The 24502-nt window shown below is 45.2% G+C and overlaps 1 protein-coding gene across 1 annotated transcript; it reads right to left on the reverse strand.

The window, feature by feature from the left end:
• Window positions 1–8162: 8162 nt before the first annotated feature.
• Window positions 8163–21642, reverse strand: LOC102262886 (Fc receptor-like protein 1). The gene is made up of 12 exons (XM_014532324.1): window positions 21241–21642; window positions 18615–18635; window positions 15348–15617; window positions 13736–14023; window positions 13296–13574; window positions 12852–12965; window positions 11533–11560; window positions 10243–10325; window positions 9952–10023; window positions 9603–9674; window positions 9346–9377; window positions 8163–8234 (listed from the first exon to the last, which is right to left on the reverse strand). The coding sequence occupies exons 1-12, from the start codon at window positions 21269–21271 to the stop codon at window positions 8163–8165; spliced, it is 1362 nt and encodes a 453-aa protein (XP_014387810.1). The 5' UTR covers window positions 21272–21642.
• Between the last annotated feature and the right edge of the window lie 2860 nt (window positions 21643–24502).

Here is a 24502-nt window from a genome sequence, read left to right on the forward strand (position 1 = left end):
TATATATTTTCAAAGGTCAGACTTTTGAAGACTGTAACTCTCTTAGCAGGTAATTAAAGCTGATTCTTCTCTTTGTTAATCACACCAGCATTTTAAGCCACGAGAAGACACCTGTGTGCTTTGCCGGTTTATTATCCGAGCAGGAGAACACAGAACCTGGACGGTTCCACAGCTGCCATGGCTGCTGTGCTCCAGAGCATCCTTTGTCTTTGATGGAGAGGACACCCATCTGGTGAAAACAGAGAGCTTGGAGCGCCTGTTAACCTGCGGAAAAGGGATTCTTCCCGCACCCTCTAGCTCCACATGCACCCCTTTCTCTGTGGAAGCCTCATCTCTCCCAGTCTGGGGCTTCCCAGCTGAGGGGGGCACAACCGCACCCAAAACAAAAACAATGGCAGCTGCCAGGGGGAGGGACTGATAGTTTTCAGAGAAAGCGTGACCTGAAAAGCAGGAAAGTTGTTCTTTGTAGCCTTTGGCAAATGGGGCTGGACGGGCCATGGCAACGGACAGACATCTAATAACTTGGTGTCAAATAGAACAATACTACCTAGTGGCTCAGAAGAACAAGAAAGGGAACTCATGAAACCTCCTATATACTAGGGGGTAAAGATTCTGGGATAGCATGGGCAGGACTTCTCCAACTTTAAATCTTGCAACCCTCTGGGGACTGTTGTGAACTCCCGCCGGTCTTCAGTGTGGAGGCGTGGCCAGGAGAATGAAAGAGCTACAAGGTGATAAGTAACTGTCCTCAACAGCAGGCCTTGCTTTAAAGGTCTATCATGTCTACTAGGGCAGAGGCACCGTGAGCTTCAGAAAACAGATTCTATTAAATTAGAAATAAAACTCCTCTCCTGCTCTTGGGAACTTTGAAAGGAAATGTAACCTTTCCCAATATCTCTAGCAATACTTCAGGTGGCAGACTTTCTGTGTAGTATGACCAGTCTCAACTGGTACATTTCCTCAGTAGCCAGCTGGTACATTTCCCTACACAAGCCAGGTAACTGATGCTGACATAGCTTTTCAAAATATTCCTTTTTTTTTTTAAATTGGGGTCCCAATGTCTCCCAAACCTGTGAAGGATTAGCTGGTCTGTGGTACCTTTGGCCTGTAGGTTGTGACCATGATAAACATCTTCTCTTAGCTGTATTCTGAGTCTACCCATTAGCCTAAACTAAACAGGGGAGAGCCCTGATGCAGGCAGTGACTATCACAGAGTCACATTCATAGCACTATCCTAAATTCCCAATGTTTAGATGCCCCTTGCACTAATAAGAATTTCTATCTCTCTCCAGAACGGAGGGTAAGCAGGTAAGGTAACAGGTACAAGTACAAGTTTCAGAAGCAGCTATTATGTAGATGCTTCCCAGGAAGATGAGACGATTGTGGAATATTGGATATTGAAACCCAGCAGCACCCCCAATAATAGAGATCAACAAAGCAAAGGTAAAAAATTTAAACTGAGCCTAGCCAGTGTGGCCCAGTGGTTGAGTACCAACCTACGAACCAGGGGGTCATGGTTCGATTCCCAGTCAGGGCACATGCCCGGGTTGCAGGCTTGATCCCCAGTGTGCGGTGTGCAGGAGGCAGCCAATCAATGATTCCCTCTTATCATTGATGTTCCTATCTCTCTCTCCCTCTCCCTTCCTCTCTGTATAAAATGTATATTTTTTAATGTAAACTGATATTTAGGACCAACTTCTGCTTCCAGGGGGAGAAAATGGAAACATGTCAGCAAGTTGCAGCTGCCTGGGAAACCACCCTCCCTAGTTTAAGAAAAACCCCTACCATTTGTTTGGGGAAATCCCCAGTGTAGGATTTCGTTGTGCCCATCTAGGCCCATGCCCTTCTAGGCCCCTGTAAAATCAAAGGTCAACTCAAACAAGACAAAATCCTTTCTCCTCGGGCCCGGTAGAACTGGGGGCAAATGCGGAAGTCAGAGTTCAGGCGGGTATGGGTCATGGTGTTAAGAACTGGGTTTCTATCATTTTCATTGTCCTCCATCATTAAAGCCTGAGCTGACTCCATAGCAAGGCCTAATGCTAAGGTCTTTGGGGATTAAGTGCTGAGACTAGCCCAGACCCAGTCTCAATGGTAGTGAGTTTAGAGCACTGTCAACTGATTTTCAAAGGAAAGAGTTGGTGGTAGATGCTCAAAAAGGAGATTATGACCAAAGACAGTGAGTCAATGCCAAGCCCCAGGTGCCTGCGTGGAGCAAGCAGGGCCTCTCTCAGGGTAAATCTAACTTTGGGATTGTGACTGGCAAAAACTTAAATTGATATGTTATGAAAAATTGCAATATTTTTGTCAATGTGTCTCCAAGGGTAAGAGAAACAATAAAAAAATAAACAAATGGAACTATATCAAAATTAAAAAGCTTCTGCACAGCAAAAGAAACCATCAACAAAATAACTTCAGAGTGAATTTTTCAAAATATCTGTTTTTTCATTGATTCTAACATGTTCTCCATGAGAATGTGTCCTGCCTTTTAGGTTGAGAATTAGTATTTGTCAAAGTGTTGCCAAATGGTGTGAGCTGGAATTTGTGGTTTTTGTGAAAGTGAGGATTGCAGGTGGGAAAAGAAGCAATGAGTTATTAGAGTCAAATGTCATCGTGAGGTGGATGAGCCACAATAATGACAATAAGTTCCCTAAAATAATTAACATATTTCATTCGGATCCTGTTCTTTATTTTATAGGTGACTAGAGGCCCGGTGCACGAATTCGTGCACGGGTGGGGTCCGGCTGGCTGAGGGGAGAGGCCACGGGTGGTTGGCCGGCTGGCCCCTCCCCCTGGTCAAACTCCTGGTCTAGGGGACAATTTGCATATTAGCCTTTTATTATATAGGATAGACATTTGCATGTGGATAGACATAATCTGGAAGCATACCTAAATTTTGATGCAAGCCAGGAACCAAAGCTAGAGATTAGGAGATTTAGCAATTAAATGGAGGAAAGGGTAACTTAATGTTTAAAATTATGATGGAGAGAGAAGTGAACTTCTGTGTGTGTAGGTTTTTCCAAAGTGAGAGATACACATACTCCTTATGGATATTTAGCCACCAGCAATATGGAGCACAGGTACCAGAGGGAAGCAGAGTTACATGTAGATATAAAAGCCTCTTGGATCAGTTTGCAGACCCTTGAATGAGAAATCCCACAGGTGGCAGGAAACAGACGAATACCCTAACCCAGTGGTCAGCAAACTGTAGCTCACGAGCCACATGCGGGTCTTTGGCCCCTTGAGTGTGGCTCTTCCACAAAATACCACGTGCGGGCGTGTACATACAGTGCGATTGAAACTTCGTGGCCCACACGCAGAAGTCGGTATTTTGTGGAAGAGCCACACTCAAGGGGCCAAAGAGCCGCATGTGGATCGCGAGCCGCAGTTTGCCGACCACTGCAACCGATGCAGGACAACCACCTTTTCTATAAACTCTGTTCAATGTCTTGAATGGCACACGAGATGAGGTCTGACAACAATGAGACAGAGACAAAGAGAATCTTCATGACACACAATTCACAACAAAATAAATAACATCTCCCATTTGAAGCAGTTGGTTATGAGAACAGAGTGGAAAAATGGGGCTAGTTAACTCGAGAGCTCTCGATATATTTGGTTGAATTTGGGGTTCCAACGTCACTATGACAGAAGTCAGTGTCAAAATGTATGTAAAGCACGTATCATAGTAATGACTAAATTCACCCAAGACAGTAACAGTCACATTGCTGAGCACAGACTTGTTGCCCGATGGCCATAGAAGCCAGTACCGGGGCACCCGCTGCTGAGAAAAGCCAAAGCGTTATTGCGAGGCGGACCCGCAAGGAGACAAGAAGCAAAGCTCACGTCTGTCTCCCTGATCTGGGGTTTGGGGCAAAACTGAAGAGGTTTCAGCACAAGATCTTCCTGGACAACAGACCCTTTGCCTCTGAAAGGGTTCTGATGTCCAGGTTCCAGCCATAATCAGGTCCTTTGTAAAAAATAAAAATAAAAATAAAATTATATATATATATTCAATTACAGTTTACATTCAATATTTTTAATATATTTTAATTGTTGATAGTATTACAGATACCTCCCATTTTCCACCCTTACAGCCTTTACCCCCCCCCCCCCCCCCTAGGTCTTCACTACCCTACTGCGTGTGTCCACGGGCTGTGTATATAAGTTCTTTGGTTTATCTCTTCTCATCCCCCAAATCCCACATCAAAGTATGTTAGTCTGTTCCATGCCTCCCTGCTTCAGGTCTTATTTTGTTGGTCAATTCATTTTGTTCATTAGATGCCACAAATAAGTGAGATCATGTGATATTTGTCTTTCTCAGATGGGCTTATTTCACTTAGCATAATATTCTCCAGGTCCATCCATGTTGTCCCATAGTGTAAGAGATCCCTCTTTTTTACAGCTGCATAGTATTCCATTGTGTAAATGTCCCACAGCTTTTTTATCCACTTATCTACTGATGGGCACTTGGGCTGTTTCCAAATCATAGCTATTGTAAATAACGCTGCTATGAACATAGGGATGCATAGATTATTTCTGATTGGTGTTTCGAGGTTTTTAGGATATATTCCCATAAGTGGAATTGCTGAGTCAAACTGAAGTTCTATTTTTAATTTTTTCAGGAAACTCAATACTGTTTTCCATAGTGGCTGCACCAATCTGAATTCCCACCAGCAGTGAACTAGTGCTCCCTTTACCCCGCATCCATGCCAGCACTGATTGTTTGTTGAATTATTGATAGTAGCCATTCTGGCAGGTGCAAAGTGGTACCTCATTGTCATTTTAATTTGCATCTCTCTGATGATTAGTGATGTTGAGCATTTTTTCATATGTCTCTTGGCTATTTGTATGTCCTCTTTGGAGAATTATCTATTCAAGTCTTCTGCCCATTTTTAAATTTGATTGTCTTTCTTTTGTTGAGTTGTATAAGTACTTTATATATTTTGGAAATTAACCCCTTATCAGATGTAACATTGGCAAAAATGTTCTCCCGTACACCGGGTTCCCTTTTCATTTTTATGCTATTTCCTTTACTGTCCATTAACTTTTTATTTTGATGTAGTCCCGTTTGTGGGTTTTTTTCCCTTTATTTCTCTTGCCAAAAGCGATGTATCTGTGAAAATTCTGCTACTTTGTTGGTCAATTCATTTTGTTCATTAGATGCCACAAATAAGTGAGATCATGTGATATTTGTCTTTCTCAGATGGGCTTATTTCACTTCGAATAGTATTCTCCAGGCCCATCCATGCTGTCCCAAAGGGTAAGAGGCCTCTCTTTTTCATAACTGCACAGTATTCCATAGTGTAAATGTCCCACAGCCCTTTTAGGTTCTGAATTTAATTTGTAACGTTTTCTCCTGTACATATGCTTCAGATGCATGACTTGCAGTTTTGTTTTGTTGTCTCTCAATATCTTGTAAGAAACAGGATAGAGCCAGTTTGAGCTGATTCCTAGGTTACAAACCCCCTTTTTGTTCATTTCTCAGTTGTGCAGAACAGGGGCAGGGCCTGCTCTAGCTGCTTACGGCTGATCAGGGGACAAAGGATGTGATTTAATTCTTCAAAAAAGTTCAAGGAAGCATAACAAAGTAGAATACTAGGACCATACAAGCAAATATCACAATCAGGAACGAATAGCACAGTGTTTAAAGCAAAACAATAGCAAGTTAAAGTGGAGAGTTTAGTGAAATGATTAGGTTAATGTGGTAACTCCAACTACAGTAAGTTTAGGGTGATACAGGCCTAGTCAGGACTGCTGGGCGGAAGCAGTCTGCTTCTGAGATGTCTGGGTCTTCTCCTGGCCAGCTGGGGTCTCGGTCATCCTGTTCTTTTCAAAAGTAATTAAAGACCAGTTAAGGGTTCACAGGTGTTACTCGTGGGTGGTGCATCCCAGGTTTAACTAATAGGACTTCACAAGGCCCACTCCACTTTCCTTTCAGCTGATCTTCAGGGTCTTGATTTCACCCGTGGTCAGCAAACTCATTAGTCAACAGAGCCAAATATCAACAGTACAACAATTGAAATTTCTTTTGAGAGCCAAATTTTTTAAACTAAACTACAGTGGGGCCTTGACTTATGAGTATCCCGACTAACAAGGTTTTTTGAGATATGAGCCGTCTCTGGGACGATTTTTTGCTTTGAGTTGCAAGCTCAAAAAAATTCGGGTTACGAGCCAGCTTCAGATACCCCACCGCTAGTTGGTGCAGTGAACGTCACAGTGATTTGACATACGAGTAATTTGAGTTACGAGCTCCGTCATGGAACAAATTAAACTCGTAAGTCAAGGCCCCACTGTATATAGGTAAGTACATTGTTATTAACTTAATTAGGGTGCTCCTAAGCCAGTGATGGCGAACCTTTTGAGCTCGGCGTGTCAGCATTTTGAAAAACCCTAACTTAACTCTGGTGCCGTGTCACATATAGAAATTTTTTAATATTTGAAACCATAGCAAAACAAAGACTTATATTTTTGATATTTATTTTATATATTTAAATGCCATTTAACAAAAAAAATCAACCAAAAAAATGAGTTCGCGTGTCACCTCTGACATGCATGTCATAGGTTCGCCATCACTGTCCTAAGCTGGCCTTTGCTAAAAACGTCCTCAATCTGATTGAGGTACATTCGCTGGGGTCGACCCCTTCCAACTCTTTCTTCCACACTCGTCTTGTATACTTGTTTCGCCTATCTCCTTTCCGAAAACCGACTTCTGCACATAGGCCACAAAGTTTCAATCCCACTGTATGTGCGCGCCCACACGTGGTATTTTGTGGTATTTTGTGGAAGAGCCACACTCAAGAGGCCAAAGAGCTGCATGTGGCTCGCGAGCCGCAGTTTGCCAACCACTGGTCTAGACCATCTAGAAGAGTGCCCAACCCCTGGCCTTCTGCAGTGTAAGAAAGCATCTGTGCGGACCTGACCAGTTTGGCCCAGTGGATGGAGCGTCAGCCTGCAGACCAAAGGGTCCCAGGTTCAATCCAGGTCAAGGGCATGCACCTTGGTGGCTTACTTCACTTAGCATAATAATGTCCATTCACGCTGTCCCAAAAGGTAAGAACACTGACAGAATTCAGAATCAGAGGCTGTTTTTGAGTTTATCATATAATTTTCTTTTTATATTCATCATATTTGTGCATTGATATGTTTGTCTAGAGGAATAAATGGTAGCATTTTCAACTTTAAAAAATATTTCATGGTATTTTATTAAATAGGTATATTTCTAAATATTTACATATTTACAATGATGTATAAATGCCTGTACAAAAATAGAAAAATCTCTGCAGAGCTGTGATTTTAACAATGCTTAATGTTTAACAATGGGGGCCACTTGTGTTAAATTACAGGGAAGACTTTAATTTTTTACATTTTATGCTTTATATTGTTTAAATTTATAAGCGTTAGCAAATGATTGATTTAAAATTAAAATACAAACTCCAAATCATATTTTCACGTGTTTTCACAACATTTGTGAATAAAAAATTATACTCACAAAGCTTCTGGGGCTGCAGCAAAGGCAGAACATTGGATGTGGTGACAAGCACAAATATATCTCACTACAAATCCAGCTGGGCTTGTACATACAAAATATGCTAACATTGAGCATAACCGCAGTGATGTCTTGTGTAACATTGTTTTAATTCTGATTTGGTAACAGCGACTTCAAATGTGACGAGTCACATATTTTATGGAGAAACAGGAAGATTAATGTAAGTGGTCAGTACCGTCTGAGCAGAAAAGGCACCTGGACCACATGATGGACACAGCTCTCTGTATGGAGAAGTCCCATGAAATCACTAACCTTGGGTTTTGTGCACCCTAAGCCCTGCTTTCCCTCGACCCCAAAGTCCTAAGTGCTTTTATCCTGTCCTGTTTCCTCTTAGAAAAAGAAGTTAGAGCACAATTTGACCTGGGCCTGAAAGAACCAGCAAGCATCAGGTTCTGGTAGCAGAGGCCTTCCTATTTCTTCATTCATGTGGGGTCTCTGGGGTGGTCTGTTCGGGGCTTGAGCCAACTTTGCCTTCCAGTAGAGGTGGAAATCGTCTCGTGGAGGGCATTCCCCTGGATGGGGCTCCTGGACAGCGGATTCCCCAGATCTCTGAAGAACACACTGGTTCTGAGGCCTGGGTCACAGATGCTTTATAAAGAGCAGAGTCTTCCATAACTTAAATAGCATCCTCGTAGTCATCATCTGAACTGCTTGCGGTTTTCACTCCAGAGTAGATGGCTGAGGGGTCCTAGAAGCAGAGGCACAGGGGTAGGGCCCGAGCAGGGAACACAGGGAGAGCATGCCTCCCACCAGTTCTCTTTCCCAAGCAGCTAAAGGCATGGTGCGCCGTGCAGCACATGAATTAGAAGTTACTGGAAGACTGTGGCCCTGGGGCAGCCGTTTCAGAGGGTCTGCAATCACTGGTGGGCTGCAGAGGTGCTGCTGATGACCTTCAAACTGACCCAAACATACGAGGCCTCTCTCATTCTTATGGGCCATTGCGAGGCAGTCCCAGGGGCTGTCAGGTTTTTTTTAATTTCAGAATTTGGTATTCATAAACTAAAGGTAGCGTGCCACCCAGGGGTTTACCAAGGACTTGAATTCTGTCCTGAGACATTTGACTGTCACACCACACTTAACAAAATTGCAAAGCACCTGCTGTCCCTGCATCCGTGAAGAATCAGTATTTCTGCATTTTATGAAAGCATTTTTGTATCATCAGTGATGTTATGAATTGTTCAAAGTTTAGAAATTACCTATTTTTAATTATAAACATCACTGTTTAGCTTATTAATTTATATTTCTACTAGAGGCCCCTGTGCATGAAATACATGCACAGGTAGGGTCCTGGCCGGCAATCAGGGCTGATCGGGGCCTTTTGTCTGCCGGCCGGGGCCTCCCCTCGTTCCATGCTGCCCCCTGGTGGTCAGCACATGTTATAGTGAGCAATTGAACTCCCAGTCTCTCAGTTGAACTCCCGAGGGGACACTTTGCTTATTAGCTTTTTATATATGTAGATGTGTTGCTTAGTTAACCTTACAGCACAAAGTTATATGTGTACAGCTTAACAGTATTTCAGTGTAAAGATTTTTAAATAAAAATTTTAGACCGGGTAAACACTACAGTTTAGTCCCAAGTCACCCATATGTCCATGGCTAAAATACATGTATACGCAAGCCTCCCAAATGTCCTTCTACAGTGACACTTCGTTGTTATGACTGAATGTTTTTCTCCCCACTGTGTGAGAAGACAAAGGAGAAGGTAGACCATGGGCTCTTTCATTTTTCCTTAGTGGCCATCATTTTAAAAGTATGACAACCAGACCCCAGAAGAAAGAGCCTGGAGGAATTCCAACTCACCTTATCCTGCATCTGTGTCCTCAGGGATGGTACTGTGAAGAAAAGGGTGCATGCTATGAGGTTGTACTTACACTTAAAGTCTTCACTAAGTTAGTTTTAATAAAGGCTTCTTCCTCTTCGGTCTATCGCCCATGGATTTATTTCTCTTACTATTTTTGTCTCACTTTTCTGCCTATCACAAATATACTTCCCTTATATGCAGAGAAAAAGTAACAGCCTGGGGGTGGGAGGATAAGTAGGTCCCTCCTGGCATTTACATCCGCCAGCATTTCCGGGCCCACCGTGTACCAGGTAGGACAACAGTAGCAACTGGGCGGCTGTGTCGGGTGCTGCAGGGAGTGCATAGGGCTCGTCACAGAGAAAAGCAGAAGCCACCTCTCCAGGGCTTGCACCTGACTGCAGAGTGAGGTGTACACTCCACCATCAGGCACTGGGTTCTCCTTGAGGCAGGTTCCAGGCCAAAGGCCGGCCCTCAGAGAGGCACAACGATGCGCAGTCAGCGCCAAGGGCAGAAGCGACCACACAAAAGAGCACAGCTATACACAACCCTTTCTTGGTTCCAGGCAAGACAAAAGTCAGAGAAAAATGCGCTCCCTCGTGTCTTACCTGGCGCTGATCGCCGCTCCTGTTGCATATGGTACACCAGGGAGTAAACCTCACCTCCACTGACAACATTCACTGAGAGAGGGGAAAGGAGGCGTTACGACACAGTCCCTTCTTCCTGCCATTTAAACTGCTGCAGACACGCCCCCTTCTCAGCCCTGAAGACGGGTGGTCCATCTATTTGGGGAGGTGGCCGGAGCACAGCAGGGCCAGGTTTGACCAGCAGACATGACCCCGTGGCCTCTTCCCTGGCTCGCTCTACCTGCCTTGGTCCAGGTCATGGGGACACCTCACCGTTTCCATATATCGGCTGCTGCTGCACTGGAGCCGTTGCGTTCACGTAGGTGAATTCTCGGGGTGGAGGGCTGGGAGGGCTCCTGCAAACACAGAAACACATGCTATCCGTCTGTGCTAGCATTCCAGACGTCACCATCTGAGATTATGAGTAAGACACTGAATGGGAGGGGCCTGTTGGAAAGAGTTCTAAGTAGAATAGTGATTTCTGGGGAAATCAGCAATCCGCACCGCTGTATGGTAGAAGCCACAGCCCAGTACAGGGGCTGAGTAAGACATGGCAGAGTAACTCCAGGCATGCAGTCCAGAAGTATAAGGTCCTCGGCTGACGGCTCACTGTGGCATTGCCCACACCCGGGATAGTGCCTTTCACATTACGGGTGCTCAGTAAGTACCAAATGAAGAAATAGTGACTCACTCCACATGGAAAGCATGTTCTAGGCGAACAAGGGTCTTGAGGAAAGAAAATAAGATGATTGTCTCGGCGTGTACATGCTACTCTGATTTAGGGGGGAGGGAAGCACACCTCTTTTTTTGTTGGCGTAAACAATAACACACTATAGAACATATCAAGTACATATTGATATCCCCAGATGAAAGCATTCTAAAAATCTTTCCCTCTTCTAAACTCCTAAAGAACTTTATCATGAAAATTTTCAGTATGTTCACTACTCTCTGGCCTGTGTTACAGAAATGTATATTTATCTATGATACTTCACGACTCTCAAAATTTGTATATATTTCCATTTCACTTGATGGAATGACTTGCAGACCCTCAGATATTGGTGAACTGACTGAATGCATCGAATGAGTCAAAGTAATGTAGCTTTCTCATTCTACAGATTTAGCGAAGGTGGTAAATTAGGAAGAATGATGAAAGGATTTAAATTAACTTGTTAATATATAAAAGAAGAGGAGGAGCAAATGAATATTCCAAGTTATCAGTGAGGGAACTGTGTGGTGGAAGTTTTGGATATAATAAAAATATGGTTCGGCTGCCGTGGCTCAGTGGTTGAGCATTGACCTATGAACCAGGAGATCACGGTTCAATTCCCGGTCAGGGCACATGCCTGGCTCGATCCCCAGGGTGGGGTGTGCAGGAGGCAGCCAATCAATGATTCTCTCTCATCATTGATGTTTCTATTTCTCTCCCCGTCTCCCTTCCTCTCTGAAGTTAATAAAATATATCTATATATTAATATGAAAAAAGCTCCTGAGAGAGGACCATTTAACTTTTATAAAATAGATCTTTCTACACTGTCCATGCAGAAAGAGGAAGCAGAGGCTCACCTGGGTGGGTCCTTGGCTGGACGTCTTCCTGAAAGTCAAACACATGAACACATGTCAGTGGGGAACTCTTCACCAGTTTTCCTGTAGTGCTTGTGCGGGGCATGTTTCCGCGCCAGCACGCCCGTCACAGATGCCACTGTGTGCCCAAGGGACAAACTGGCAGCCATTCAGGCCGGCCCTGCATTTTGCAGATGAAGAGACTCAGGCCTAGAAGAATTAAGCGAGCTTTCCAATGACAGTGAATACCAAAGCTTAGACTTGAGCTCAAGCCTTCGAACCTTCACATCTATTAGATTTTTTGCTTCTGATCTTACAACCACACCACCTAGTTTTATCGTGACAAGATCCTGCAGGGGAGGCACTGCCCAGCCCTATGATAGATGGGGTGAGGCGCCCAAAGACGCAGAAAAAGCTTGTAATTTAAATGAGAAGCTCATAGTGTCTTCTCTTGCCTCATCTCCAACTTGATCAACGGAGACCAAGAAACCAAGATTAAAGGTACAAATAAATATTTAATTACCAATGGGGATAAAAGTGAAAAACTAAATAACTTGGTACTCTGTTGATGAATACTAGAAGAGAATTGTAGGCTGTGTGGCCAGGTGAAGCCTCTTGGGGAATAAATGACATTTAAGCCTGGCCGGTGTGGCTCAGTGGTTGAGCATCGACCTATGAACTAGAAGGTCACGGTTCGATTCCCAGTCACAGCACATGCCCGGGTTGCAGGCTCAATCCCCAATGTGGGGCATACAGGAGGCAGTCGATCAATGATTCTCTCTCATCATTGATGTTTATATCTCTCTCTCCCTTTCCCTTCCTCTCTAAAATCAATTTTAAAAATATGTATTTTTTAAAATGACATTTAAACTGAAAAGTGGAAAAGACCCAGCAATGAGTAGAATGTGAGGATGTGTGGACAAGCATGGGGCGGGGGGGGGGGCATGTAATTTCAGTCTAAGGTGCATAAGAATTGATGCATTGACTTTAGTTGGGAGATGGTCAGTATAGCTGGAACTGCTCCCTGTATTTCTCATCCAGTAGCTGATTCGTTATTTAAATAGTTACATTTTCATATAAAATTAAATCACAGAATCATTAGGTATCAGCTGGATTTCAACTGATAATACAAAGGGAATAGGGACTTGACTAACAACATTACTTTAATAGGTGCCGTTCCCTGCTGGGAGTTGTAAGCAGGTCTGCAGGCAGGTGACGCACACGATGCATTCATTCTTTATAGTATACGTGACACAAATGCAGCCTACTTCAGTGAAAACCAAGGTCACGGTAACAGCATACCAATCTCCATAAATACTCACCTGCTTTTCTCTTGAGCCAACAGCAAAAGAGTAGGGCCATAGTGGTGAGACCAAGGCCGCCAAGCAGCCCCTCAAGGATGGGTGAAGCAGGGTTTTCTCTGTCCTCTGCAGGCACTGGGGAGAGAGACCTGTGCGTAAGCTGCCAGGGAGAAGGACTTTGATTTGGAGAGCAGCCGTCTTGAGGCCAAGGTCAGCCCTTCGCAGGGGGAAGAGGCAGTGAGACTTGGTTATCTAGAGACTTGCAGCTCTTCTCAACGATGAAAGAACAAGAGATGCACCCAGCCACTAGGTCCTCCAGGCCCCTCAGATACACCCCCAGGGCGGCACCACCCACCGAACCCCATCTGGGGTAACACAGCAGCAAACACTGCGAGGCCCGTGAAACCCTCCCAGGCTGCTGAGAAAGAGACGTTCACCAAGACCGTTCCGTGGGCTGAGCTGTACCTGTGACGTAGAGGGGCACCGCCTCACTGCGCTGGGCTCGCCGGCCATTGTCGGCCTCACAGGAGTAGTTCCCACGATGTTCTGAGGTCAAAGAGAGGTTCAAGGAGGCTCCTCCCCCGAAGGGGGCTGAGCTGTTCCCCAGAGGGACATCCTCGAGGTAAAACTGGTACAGGATGGGAGGAGAGCCGCTCCTGGCCTCGCAGTGCAGCTCCACCACATCCCCCACCACCTGCTGGGCCCCCGGAGCCTTGAAGGTGAGGACAGGCTGAGACACTGGAACTGAAAAAGATGGTGGGGTGTCTGAGAGGGTGTCTGACAGCGTGGCAGACTCACCATCTCTTCCCTCAGGCGCTCGGCCCCCTGAGCTTCCTCAGGATGCCCCCGAGGAAACAGGGGTCCCGTGTGCCAGCTCCTGCCAGCTGATGGGCAGGGGCACTTACTTCTGACAGCGATGCTCACGAGCCCACTGAGGCTGGGGCCGTAGCCATTGTCCGCTGCGCAGTAATAGGCCTCGGCGTCCTGTTCGCTCACCGCAGGAATCTCAAACTCCGCCGTCAGGGAGTGCTGGGTCTTGGCTCCCAGGTTTGACCCCAGGGCCCCTCGGTACCACCGGAAGGTGATGTCTCCTGTCCCTCCCGCGGCCATGCAGACAAGAGACAGCTTCTCTCCCTCCATCACATGGCCCCCTGGGGGCTGTGTCGCCAAGCTCACATTGTAGACAGGGACTCCTGTCAAACACAAATGACACGTGAGCCCTGAGGAGGAGTTTCAGGGGCAGGAGAAGGTATGACTGTCCTGGGGAAAAGGCGTTGGATAAAGTCAATCATTTATGTAGTTTAATTATGGGGGAGGGGGCCGGGGGTTCTGCTGATTTGAAATTGGCGTTGTTTGGGTTCATGGTGGTAGGATAAGAAGGCACCATAATATCACCATGGAGGATGCAGCATCACCTCCCTCCCTGGGACAATGGACTTCCCACCACCCTGATGTCTCTCAAACACTCACTCCTCACAGCACAAAAGCTACTGGTTAATATTGCGTGTTGCAGATCAGACTGCCTGGGTTTGAGTGGTGCTTCCAACTCTGTGCTGGAATAGGGCCTGCTCTCTAGGTTGGCGTGTGTGTGTGTGTGTGTGTGTGTGTGTGTGTGTGTGTGGAGGGGGTTTGTGGGGGGTGTGTGTGTGTGTGGTATATGGTGTGGTGTGTGTGTGTGGTGTGTGTGTGGTGTGTTTGTAGTGTGTGTGTGTGTAGTGTGTGTAGGGTGTGTGTGTGTGTGTGTGTGGTGTGTGTGGAGGGGGTTTGTGGGGTGTGTGTGTGTGGTGTGTGTGATGTGTGTGTGTGGGTGTGTGTGTATGGTGTGTGGGGGATGGGGGGGTTGTGGGGTGTGTGTGTGTATGTATGTGGTATATGGTGTGTGTGTGTGCGTGTGTGTGTGTGTGTGTGTGTGTGTGTGTGTGTTCCACCATCACCAATGTTGATTGTGAGCAGGTCTGGGAAGCCCAGGCATCTGGAAAACAGCTGCTTTATGGCGCAATGGACACATCTTTGTCCGAGAATGAAAGGATATCAGAAGCATCGGCCCTGACTTGCAATAACATCTGTGATTTTGAATCAGAAAACACCTTTTCTATCTTTAAAAACCAGGCCCACACTTTTCTTCCATAAGCCCCTCTGTAATAGCCTAGTCCACAAAGCCTTCTCTTGCAACCTCGGTCATCTTTCTCTCTTCTCAGTATTTTTATTAATAGCCCTTCCTATACAACAACACCCTCTATTTCACCGTGGTTGTTCAAAGTGCTGAGTGAGCAACAGCTACTTGTATCAGGGACCATGTATTATGTAGATTTTCTCCACTCTCTCCAGCAGAGTGAAGACGCACAATAAAGTTTGTCTAAATACTCTTCTGCTGGCTTGAATGGGAATAGCAAGGAGAAGGGAGGACCCCTAAGGACTCGCCTAGAGAGAGCCGCTCAGGAGCAGAACAGAACAGTCAGCACAGCCCAGGCTCACGCCCCCCCTGACCACCCAGCAGAGGGCCCCAGTGGCACTCACCCCACACATCTATCTGGACTCTCCTGCTCCGTATGACTTTATGTCCCTCTGCCTGAGCTTCACACCAGTAGGACCCTGAATCTTTCCTCTTCAGGGCAGTAATCTGGAGCTCCGAGGAGTTGTTCCAGCTCAGCCCCAGGGCAGAGCCATCTTTGAAGAAGAAGAACTGGAGCAGGACATCTAACTTCTGTAGAGGGAGTTGGGTCTTACAGGTCAGGGTCATTGAGTTCTCCTCTATGGGCCGAGGAGGGCTGACTGTCAAAAGCAGCGCTAGAGAGAAGGATTAAACACATATTCCAGGGCAATGGCATTCAAAGTCATTTTGTATTCTTAGCATTTGAAACAAGACTGAGAATCTGCCCTAGCTGGTGTGGCTCAGTGGATAGAGCGGCAGCCTGTGGACTGAAGGGTCCTGGGTTTGATTCCGGTCAAGGACACATGCCTGGGATTCAGGCTTGATCCCCAGTAGAGGGTGTGCAGAAGGCAGCTGATCAATGATTCTCTCTCATCATTGATATTTCTATCTCTCTCCCTCTCCCTTCCTCTCTGAAATCAACAAAAATAAGAAAAAAGTGAGAACCAGCCAACTGGACACACGGATCACATCACCACCCACAAGTGGTCCATGGGCTTTCTTCTGCCATCTGCTCACCCCCAACACACCTGCCTCTGTGTAGCATCGCCTCCTACCACAGGCAGCCCTTACCTTTGACTCAGTCCTACTCACTGAAGTTTCTATCCATGAACTAAGAGCAGCTTTTCTGGAGACCGTGCAGGGATCCTGACAACTGTCATTGCAGCTGGCATTGGGGAAGACAAAGCTTGAAGTCTTCGGGAAAGTGAATATATTTCAACCATCCTTGTTGTAGGCCTTAGTGGCTATTTTCTTCTGTCTCCTTTCCCCTGACATCTCAGACTATCTCTTTCAAAGACAGAATATAAAACCTGGAGGATCTGGGAAAGACTTAGAGAAACTCACTTCCCTCTTTACCTATTCTCTTCTGCCCTTATTATTGTAATAAAAGAAGCAGGCATGTACTTGCTTAGAAATGTCCTCAATCCACACGTCTGCACAGGCTGTGTTCTAAGACTTTTCTTTTTTTTTTTACTTTTTTTCATATATTTATGTCTGTTTGTTTTTGGGTTTTTTCTTTTTTTTTCTTTTTTTCTTGTGAGACTTCTTTACAAGCCCCTTTAGAAGCCATGTTTACAAGGAGAAAATTTAATCCATATCTTGAGCCTCGGGGATGTATGTTTTTGCCAGAGGAGCTTTTTCCTGGATGAATTAAAGATGGTTATATTTGTATTCTGCTTTCATCTCATCTCCTTATGGTAGGAAAGAAAGAGGTATTTCTTAAAACTTCCCAAATAGTAGAGGCTCTGAGGGTTGAATAAACAAACCCCTGAATGGCCAGTGCTCTCAGGGATTTTGATATTTCATTGGCTAATGCATCTTTAATTCACCAGCTAAAAATGCCAAGTGTTCCAGATCCCCGGGGGGTTATATCTGGTTTGATGTCTGTAATCTTTACCCTGAAATGCTGTGCCTTGGGACTTGGAGAACATCAGTTCCAAAATGATGCGACAAGATTTGCCCATGCTGGGGGGTGGGATGCCCTGCACAGTGGAGTCACTTTCTCTCCTTGGATACTGCAGTCCCTAGAGGCCTGAGGAGCAGCACAGATGTAGGGCCTGAGCAGAAAAGGGAAGGAAAAAGGTACCTGGGCACCTGTAGGCCACTTTTCTGAATGAGCCTGGGTTGGGGATGGAGTAGGACATCAGAAAGCACAGTTTTCAAGGATTTGGAGCTCAATCTTAAAGCTTGGAGCTTATTTCAAATTAGAGGTCCGGTGCACGAATTTGTGCACGGGTGGGGTCCCTCAGCCTGGCCAGTGATCGGGGCCAATTGGGGCCATCTTGCCCATCCCAATCAGGGCCGATCAGGGCCAGCAGGGACCATGGGAGGTTGGCCAGCCACCATGGGAGGTTGCTGTGGGAGCGCACTGACCACCAGGGGGCAGCTCCTGTGTTGAGCATCTGCCCCCTGGTGGTCAGTGCACGTCATAGCTACTGGCCGGTCGTCCAGTCATCTGGTGGTAATGGTCACTTAGGCTTTTATATATAGAGATAATTCTCGGGCACAGAGGCTCCATGAGAAATTCCTGGTGGCAGAAGCTTTCATCACCCTGGGTGTGGCTTAGGCTAGGACTAGGCGCCTGTGTGGCTTTTCAGAGGAAAAACAGGGCCAAGAATAAGACACCGTGGCATTAGCACAGACTCAGACAAACACCAGGCGAGGGACCCAGCCGGAGGAGTCGGCTCTGAGTATCTCTCGTCATAGGAACCCTAATCTGGGGTTCCCTCGCTGCACGTGCAGCCTGTGTTCCTGATGGGACAGGACAGCCTCGTTTAACCCTGCGCTTAGTATTTTATGTACAAAAAGAGAGTTCTGACACATATTACATTGAAACACACTTCAGTGACATATTTCTTCTGGAGGGGAAATGGCCTCCTCTCTCCATCTAGTAAAGGTAAGACTTTAAGCGAGGGTCAGAACAATGAAGTAAGTTTGCAGAAATCAGAGTCCGAGAGAGAAACCACGCTGGGTAACTGCTGTGGCAGCAGCTCAGCTACACTGGGAAGGAGTCGGCAGCATTATTTTATGTTGCACATGGCCCCAGGGCTGGCTGTAACAGTGTTCTCCGTGGGTATGTGACTCCTTTCTCCCTCCTGGTGTAACACCCAGCTGAGGATTACACTGGGGCTGCGAGGGCAGAGACTTCTAAAATCAATCTTTGAGGGAGGGTGGCTGGGTGGGAGGTAATCAACCAAAGACCTTGTATGCATATATGCATAACCCGTGGACACAGACAGTGGGGTGGTGAGGGCCTGGGGTGGGGCATATGTAATACTTTCAACAATAAAGAATTCTGAAAAAAAATTGTTATGTAAATAAAATAAAATCAATCTTTGACGCCCATGACTTCTGTGTGCAAGCAGCATATCCCTCCCTAAGCTGGGACCTCCCAGGGGAAAAAAAAAGACTGTGGTTTTGAGGGAAGACCAACACCTGCTCCCCGAGCTGAACATGCAAATATCAGGTACAGAAACAAATGTGAACAGCAGCCGAGGCCCGAACGAGCCACGGTTGTTTATACACCTCGGCAGCTGTCACCAGATGTCAGACAGCCACCCACTGGCCTCCGGGGCTGGCCCACGTGTCAAGGTACCCACCGACCATGAAGAAGAAAGGGAAGTGCAACTCACCTGTTGGTTCACAGGGCTGACCTGGGAGAGAATTCGGCAGAGGTCAGTGCGGAACACCATATCCAAAACCCATGCCAAGTTTAATTTTCCAAAGGGTTTCCCAACAACAGACCCTCCCTCCCTGCGCCCTCCCCCACATCGTTCCCTTCTTCTTCCTTCACTCTTTCTCTCTTCCCTTTCTTCTCTTCTTTCCTCCCTCCCTCCTGATTTTTACCCTTCCTTCCTCCCTTCCTTTCTTCTTTCTCTCCATTCCTTTTCTCACATTCCACATCATCCATAAGACACCTGCCCATAAACAACACATAGTTCATTTTATGATTATAAAGCAACTTCCAAGAGCTTCTCTCATTTATAATTACACGATGGTGCCTTTGTTTTAGAACTACTTAGCAGCTCCCTTCTTCAAGCCGCCCATTTCCAGGCCCCCTCTCAAAGGTCCGGATGACCCCGCTCTAATGCTGCCTCGTGTAACGGGAGCCAGGACAGGACAGTGGGAAGGCTCAAGGCCTGGTGATCACTAAAACTGCACCTGCTGTGGGAACGCAGGCTCTACAGCCCGATGGCATTGGTAAGAGGCTCTTCCTCTTACACGGTGTGTCACCCTGAGAAAAAGGTTTCATCTCTCTGTACTTTTCTTTTCTGAAAAAAATGGAGACAATAACAGACTTGCCTCATAGAGTTTTGTGAGAATTAAATAAGTTGATAGCCATAAAATGCTTAGAATAGTGCCTAGAATTTATTCAACATTCAGTAAATATTATCTCATTATTATTGTCATCTATTTAAGCCCATGTTTAGTCTGAGATGCCTTCTTTTTTAGGTTAAATGTTTATTATTTAAGAAATTAGTTCCTCAGGTAGAAGAAAAGAATGGATAAAGGCTTACATTAAAATCACATTTCCTTTATTCATCTATACAACAAATACTATATATGAGGCATTGTAGATGGCACTTATGTTACAGGAATAAAGATGAATGGTAGTCTTTGTTGTCAAAATTTTACATTTCAGTGGAAGAGAGTCAATTAAAAGTAAATATATGGCATAATTTCAGAGAGTGATTAGCGCCATAAGGAAAATAAGTCAGAGAAATGAGTTACTGATGATCTTATGATGGTCTTGACTATAGATGTCAATCGAGGAGAAACCTAAGTGAAATTAGAATGAAAGCCTACTGAGTATTTGGAAACGATCATTTCTGGAAGGGACGCAGCGCCTGCAAAGACGTAAGAGGCATCACCTTTCCCACGGCGGGATACGCAGGCCAGCGCGTCCGGAATCGACCCGGTGGACCGACAGCGGTTGATACCGGTGTGAGAGAAATAAGCAGGAGCCAGTCCGGGCGTTTCTGGACTTGGTAATAGTTTGGGATTTTATTTTAGACTAGCGGCCCGATTGTGCCTTTGGTATGAAGTCACATTCAGCTGCTCAGGCACAGGTGTGAAGCATGCAGAAACCTGTGTTAATCAGGAGACTGCTGCGGGGGGAGAGAGATGAAGGTGTATGCAACGGAGTATTGTGATGGACTAGAGTCTAAGGTGACTACTGTGAGAAGAGAGGATGCAGAGCGTAGTAATTGACAATGGAAAAGTAATCTTGGGGAGCTGAAGACATGTTGGAGACCGAGCATTAGAGAACGTGAGCTGGAGATACAGTCTGTTAGTTGTGTGGGGAAGGGGGGCTGATGCTGAAAACAATGATTTTGGAAATAGGGCAGTTGTTAGCAATGCTCTAGGGATTGATGGTAGGAATGGAAGGTCATAAAAAGATAAAGAAAAACAATGTTTATAGTAAGAAGGGCAAAGAACTGAGAGACCAATTTGTTGTACAAACTATCTTTGTGGCTATTGAAAATACCAAAAACAAAATCATCCATTAAAAGTAGAAAGACATGCCCTAGGCAGTTTGGCTCAGTGGATAGAGCATCCGCCTGCGGACCAAAGGGTCCCGGGTTCGATTCCAGTCAAGGGCACATACCAGGGTTGCAGGCTCCTCCCTGGCCTGGGTCCTGGTCGGGGCTCGCGCAGGAGGCAACCAATCGATGTGTTCCTCTCACATCGATGTTTCTCTGTCTTTCCCTCTCTCTCCCACTCTCTCTAAAAACTAATGGAAAAATATCCTCAGGTGAGGATTAACAACAACAATTTTAAAAAAAAGTAGAAAGACAGCCCGGCTGGTGTGGCTCACTGGTTGAGCATCAACCTATGAACCAGGAGGTCAGGGTTTGATTCTCAGGGCACATGCCCAGGTTGTAGGCTCCATCCCCAGTGTGGGGCAAGCAGGAGGCAGCAGATCGATGACTCTCTGTCATCATTAATGTTTCTAACTCTCTCCTTCTCCCTTCCTCTCTGAAATCAATAGAGAATATATAAAAATAAATAAATAAAAGTAGAAAGACAGACGGTGAACACATCCTATGAGATAAAAGCTAAAATGATCATTTCCTTTTTAAAAACCTGGCTTTCTTGTATCTACCACTTTCTGCCTGACTCCACCCTCAGTTGGAAGTAGAGATCCAAGCATCCCTGAGCATAGCCAGGCAGACTCTTCTCCCGAGAGTCCCACAGCTCTATAGAAGACAGAGCCCCCATGTGATGGAACCCCAGACTCTGCGTTGTCCTACTCACCACAGAGCAACAGCAAGAGCTTCAGCAGCATGAGGACAAGGCCAGGGACTGTAATCTGAGATGTTCTCTCACCAAAAAAAGCATTTACCTCAGAGTGAAGAGGTGAATTCCTCAGATGTTTGAGGAAGTCGGGACCGGAAGTCACCCTGCAGTGCAAATTTACAAAAATAGAAGAAGAAACAAGGGTGCTCCAATGGCCAGTTTCTATTTTCTGTTCTGTAGAGGCTGAGAAGATGAAAGGCGCCCTGCCAAGCTTCAGTCAGGATGCCAGGGCCAGCCAGGGACAGCAACGGGTAACGACTCGCATGAGAGAACCTCCTGGAAGGCCAGGGACCAGCACACCATGTGGCCAGATTTGGACAAAACCAGAGCAAAATCCAACAAACTCCACAAATAACAGGTTGAAAGGGTACTAGTAATAGCAGCAGGCTCAAAAGCATGTGGAGAAGAACTCCACTTTTTAAATCTTTTCTTTATTTGTTCATTTATATTTTATTTTTTTCATTTATTTTCTCTTTACTATTTCTGTCTTATCTCTTATTTATCTCTTCTTTTCTTATCTATTTTTTTCTCTTTCTCTTTTCTTTTTCTGTTGTTCTTTTATTTAATACTAGGGGCCCAGTGCATGAATATTCGTGCACCTTGAAAGGAACGGTGGGCCACAAGGTTGTGGTGGGCACAGGGGCAGGTCTTGGCCCATCCTCTGTGCCCCTGCCTGGCCCCTCCCACTTTGGCCCTCAGTCCCCTGTCTGCCAGCAGCCCCGCTCCCGCTGGCACCACTCCCACGCGCTGACAGCACAGGCCCCTGCTCGCACCCGCTTACAGTACAGAGAGATTGGGGCCAGCACCGTCAGTGGGTGCGCGCAGTGGCTGCTGTCCCGATTGCCCCTCAGGAGCAGGGGAAGGTGGAGAAGCCCTGAGGGGTGATCGGGGCCAGCAGCTGCCACTCACACCCGCTGATGTTGCAGAGTGATTGGGGCCGGTGCCGGGCACCAGCAGCGGGTTCAAGTGGTGGCTTGAGTGCTGGCAGCAGGTGCAAACACCAGGTGGGACTGCAGTGTGCGGAAGCAAGGAGTTTTCAGTAACCACCAGAGGCTTGCCCTGATGACAGCAACCAGTGCCCCGCCCTGGTCTGGTGCCCCCACTCACCTGCTCCACCATCCGCCATGGCTGACGCCCGCCATATTCTGCACACACCACCTGGTGATCAGCGCACGTCATAGCGACCGGTTGTTCAGTTGTTCTGCCATTCGGTCTATTTGCATGTTAGCCTTTTATTATATAGGATTTTATTTTATTCATTATTATTACTGTTTTTATATTATTATTATTATTCCACTCGTTATCTTTATTTTCTTTTGTATTCTTATTCTGTTTTCCCACTTTCTTCTCTTCTTTCAAATTTTCTTTTTTCATTTTTTTTCTTTAATTCTTTTGGCCTCTTATCTTTTAGTATTCATACATTTTTTTCTTAATCTTTTTTTGTTGTCTTTATTTTATTGTTGATGATGGTTTGGTGTTTTTGGTTTTTTGGGGGGTTTTTTTTGGTTTGCTTTTGTTTTCTCTTTATTTTTTTCTGTCAATTTCTGCATAACAGTTGGCATGAGGTGGTCGGGGTTGAGCCTCACAGTCAGCCAGCACGAGGGCTACACCCACCTACTAATGGGACAACAGCAATCAAGAGCCAATCACAACAGGAGGGCCCACATAACCAATGCAAAGGACATTTCTACAACACCCAGCTCAGAAGATCAAGGAGACTATACCACTGGGTCCCACAAGATAATCACTGCAGAAGGCCACCCCACCAAGATAGAGTAATAGCTGGCCTATCCATTACATAGAAACAGACAGAATAAATAGCAAAGATGGGGAAACAAAGAAACAGACCCAAATGAAAGAAAAGGAAGAAGCTACAGACAAAAAAGCTAAATGAAATGGAGGCAAGCAATTTATTAACAACAGAGTATAAAGTAGTGGTTTTAAGAATGATCAACAACATGAAAAGGGGCATAGAAACCATGAAAAACAACCAGTCAGAAATGAAGAATGACATATCTGAAATAAAGAATAGACTGGAAAGAATGATAGTAGCTTAGACAAAGCAGAGAATCAAATCAGCGAATTAGAAGACAAGGAAGAAAAAAAAATCACTCAATCAGAGCAGCAGAAACAAAATATAATTAAAAATCATTAGAATAATTTAAGGGGACTTTGGGACCACATGAAACTTAACCACATCCACATCATATGGGTACCCCAGAGAGAAGGAAGTGAGCAAGGTATAGAGAACCTGTTTGAAGAAAAAAATAACAGAAAACTTCCCTAACCTGGGGAAGAAAAAAGTCATACAAGAAAGAAGAAAAATCTCAAATTTAAAAAAAAATCTAACATTTTATCTTAATGATCTAGAAAAAAATTAAGGCCCAAAGTCAAAAAAAGAAAGGGCATAATAAAAATTAGAGCAAAATTAAATAAAATAGAGAACACAAAAACAATAGGAATAAATTCATTTAACAAAGACATGGTTCTTTGAAATGATTAATAAAATTGGCAAAATCTTGGCTAGACTCACTAAGGAAAGAAGAGAAAACAGTCAATAAACAAAATCAGAAATTAAAGAGGAGAAGATACAAGACTATATGAGAACTATAAAAAAACTATACGAGAATACTATAAAAAAGCTATATACCACCAAATTCGATGACCTAGAAGAAATGGACAACTTCTTAGACATCTATCACCTTCCCAGATTGATTCATAAGTAATTGGAAGGTCTAAATCAGCGGTTCGCAACCTGTGGGTCGCAACCCCTTTGGGGGTCGAACGACCCTTTCACAGGGGTCGCCTAAGACCATCAGAAAACACATATATAATTACATATTGTTTTTGTGATTAATCACTATGCTTTAATTATGTTCAATTTGTAACAATGAAATTGGGGGTCACCACAAGATGAGGAACTGTATTAAAGGGTCTCGGCATTAGGAAGGTTGAGAACCACTGGTCTAAATGGACCAGAAAACACTAAAGAAACTGAAACAGTCATCAAAAACCTCCCCAAGTTGGAGAAACCAAGATGGCGGCATAGGTAAACACCGGAAATTGCTGCCTTGCACAACCACTTCAAAAATACAACTAAAAGACAAAATGGACATCATCCAGAACCACAGGAAGGCTGGCTGAGTAGAAATTCTACAACTAGAAGGAAAGAGAAAAGCACACTGAGACTCAGAGGAGGTGCAGAAGTAAAGTGCAGAGG

This window comes from Myotis brandtii, unplaced genomic scaffold (assembly GCF_000412655.1).
Source record: "Myotis brandtii unplaced genomic scaffold, ASM41265v1 scaffold882, whole genome shotgun sequence".
NCBI lineage: Eukaryota > Metazoa > Chordata > Mammalia > Chiroptera > Vespertilionidae > Myotis > Myotis brandtii.

What these genes read in the sequence shown, in the direction of transcription:
- LOC102262886 (XM_014532324.1), bottom strand. Translation starts at nt 21,271, where the DNA reads ATGCTGCTGAAGCTCTTGCTGTTGCTCTGTG. An exon ending in CGTGAGCATCGCTGTCAGAA is followed by an intron (nt 13,575 to 13,735) that starts GTAAGTGCCCCT and finishes CATCTTTTTCAG; the next exon opens with TTCCAGTGTCTCAGCCTGTC. An exon ending in GGAGCGGCGATCAGCGCCAG is followed by an intron (nt 9,675 to 9,951) that starts GTAAGACACGAG and finishes CACTCCCTGCAG; the next exon opens with CACCCGACACAGCCGCCCAG.